The sequence below is a fragment of the Microtus oregoni genome, unplaced genomic scaffold (genome assembly GCF_018167655.1).
Source record: "Microtus oregoni isolate MIOR12 unplaced genomic scaffold, Mior012 000426F_ref0000357, whole genome shotgun sequence".
Classification (NCBI taxonomy): Eukaryota; Metazoa; Chordata; class Mammalia; order Rodentia; family Cricetidae; genus Microtus; species Microtus oregoni.
The window spans coordinates 6354-8673 of record NW_024545022.1 but is presented as its reverse complement, the minus strand read 5'-3'; the positions used below and the strand labels follow the sequence as shown (position 1 = coordinate 8673).

Genomic DNA, 2320 nt, shown 5'->3' with positions numbered 1-2320 from the left:
CCCGTCAAACAACCGCCAGTGTGGAAATCTTTTACATGGTGAGGATGTTTTTACAGTCAAAGAGAAGATGTTCAAGCGCTGAAGAAAGCAGTGACCGTCAAACCCACGGGGGCCTAGGAAACGTTTGCAAAGGGCTGGAGACCGTTCAGTGGTGAAGAGCACTGGCTGCTCTTATAGAGGGCCTGGGTTCGGTTCCCAGCACCCACATGGCAGCTTACAATCATCCGTAGCTCCAGTCTCAGGAGATCTGGTGTCCTATCCTGGACTCTGTGGGCACCAGGCACTCATGTACATATAGGCAAAACACCCATACCCATTAAATATATGTGTGTGTATGTATATATATATATATATATATATATACTCACACATGTGTGTGTGTATACATACATATATATGTTTTTTGAGACAGGGTTTCTCTGTAGCTTTTGGAGCCTGTTCTGGAATCAGCTCTTATAGACCAGGTTGGCCTCGAACTCACAGAGATCCACCTGCCTCTGCCTCCCAAGTGCTGGGATTAAAGGCATGTACCACCACTGCCTGGCTAATTAATATTTTTAAGTGGTAACAGAAGCCCTTCAGGTAAAGGAAAACCATACTTACGTAGAAATCCAGAACTACACAAAGGAGCAGAAAGCACAAAAAAAAAAAAAAAAAAAAAAAAAAACAGAACCATGTCAGTGACTGTGTAAGATTTTCCTCCTGGTCCTTTGGAGCTTTTTTTTTTTTATTATTATTATTATTTTTATTTTTTTTATTACAAGAGCACAAATCCACTTTTATTTATTTACTTTTCATTGGTTTAAATCCGAGATGGGTACAGCATCACACGGATTCTGTGTCCAATGGATTTTGCAGGAAGGTTGCTTCGGAATTTGACCCGGACCATGCCACTGTTTCCATGGGCCCGAGTTACTTTCCCCCAGATCACTCTGGTTTTGTTTGGTTTGCCTCCAGGTGTCACTGTTTTGTTCTTTGCTTTATACACATAAGCGCATCTCTTGCCCAAGTAGAATTCAGTTTCATCTCGGGCATAAACGCCTTCAATTTTAAGGAGAGCCGTGTGCTCTCTCTGGTTCCGGAGACCTCGCTTATAGCCAGCAAAAGTGGCCTTGCACCACAGCCTTCCAGACATACTGTCCTTTAGAAGTCCTGTTCCCAGCAGGCCCCAAAAACCGCACCCCAAAGCACAGCAGCACGAACAGTCCTCACCTCCACCCCTTTGGAGCTTTTGTAAAACTCCAGAACATGTATATGAAAGAGTGCCAGGCATGGTTACGTGTATCTTTAATCTCGGCACTTGGGAAGCTGAGGGAGGAGGGCTGTGTGTAGCAGATCAGGTTGTGAGACCTAGTTACAGACCAAGTGCTGCCCTGTCTGAAAAAGAAGCAGTGGTCAGGGAGGTCACCTGCTTCCGCGCTGTCTCTACTTCAATCTGTGTATTTTCCTCTGACCACTACATGTCTTAACCTTGAGGTCTTCAATCCACTTGGAGTTGCCTTTTGTGTAGATGGAGGTCTCAGCTGCATACTGCCAGGTGTAGATACTCAGCGTCCATATTTCCCTGTTGGAGAGGCTGTCTTCTCAAATGGTTGTGGTGGTTGTTGTCTTTGTCAAAACTCAGGTGGCTGTAGCTGTGTGGCTTGTATTAGGCCTTCTAGTCAGTTGATCTATGTGTCTGGCTTCGTATCTGTTCACTAACTCCAGCATCATTCCTTTTGCTCAGCATTGCTTTTGCTACCCGGGATGGTTCATGCTTCCATATGAATTTTAGGGTTTTTTTTTAATTTCTACATGAAATCTTACTGGAATTTTGATGACGATTGTACTGGGTGTATAGATCATTTCAGTAAGTTGGCCATTTCCACAACATTAATTCTCCCAAACTATGAGTATGAGAGGCCTTTCCAACTTCTAGTGTCTTCTACAGTATCTTGGGTGTTGTAAAGGGTTCAGTGTGGAGGTCTTTCGCTTCCTTCATAGATTTACTCCAAAGTATTTCTGAAGCAATCGTGCCTCTCTAGGGTACACCATCACTTGTAAAGGAAGTTTCCTTCCACAACCAGCCGACAACAGTGATCGATGGACAGAGGGGCAAATTCTTAGGAGGCAGTTTGACAGGCAGGCACATGATGCCCATCTAATAAAGCATGGTAATTGTTTCCCTCCTGGGGGCTATGACTTCCCCAGACCTAGGTTGGTCCCCCTGGCTTATAGTACTAGAACTGAGCTCCCAGTCTATGGAGCGGACTTTAAATTCAAACAGAAAGCTGCTGGTTGAATCGAAAACCGTCTACGTCATTACTGCAGATAGAGTCAC

At 44.4% G+C, this 2320-nt stretch overlaps 1 protein-coding gene across 1 annotated transcript; it reads right to left on the bottom strand.

The window, feature by feature from the left end:
- Positions 1 to 778: 778 nt before the first annotated feature.
- Positions 779 to 1179, bottom strand: LOC121445734 (60S ribosomal protein L35a-like). The gene has a single exon (XM_041647883.1). The coding sequence runs from the start codon at positions 1133 to 1135 to the stop codon at positions 803 to 805; it is 333 nt and encodes a 110-aa protein (XP_041503817.1). The 5' UTR covers positions 1136 to 1179; the 3' UTR covers positions 779 to 802.
- Between the last annotated feature and the right edge of the window lie 1141 nt (positions 1180 to 2320).

Bases quoted from the DNA above. Each gene is read 5' to 3' on its own strand.
- LOC121445734 (XM_041647883.1), bottom strand. From the start codon at position 1,135: ATGTCTGGAAGGCTGTGGTGCAAGGCCACTTTTGCTGGCTATAAGCGA.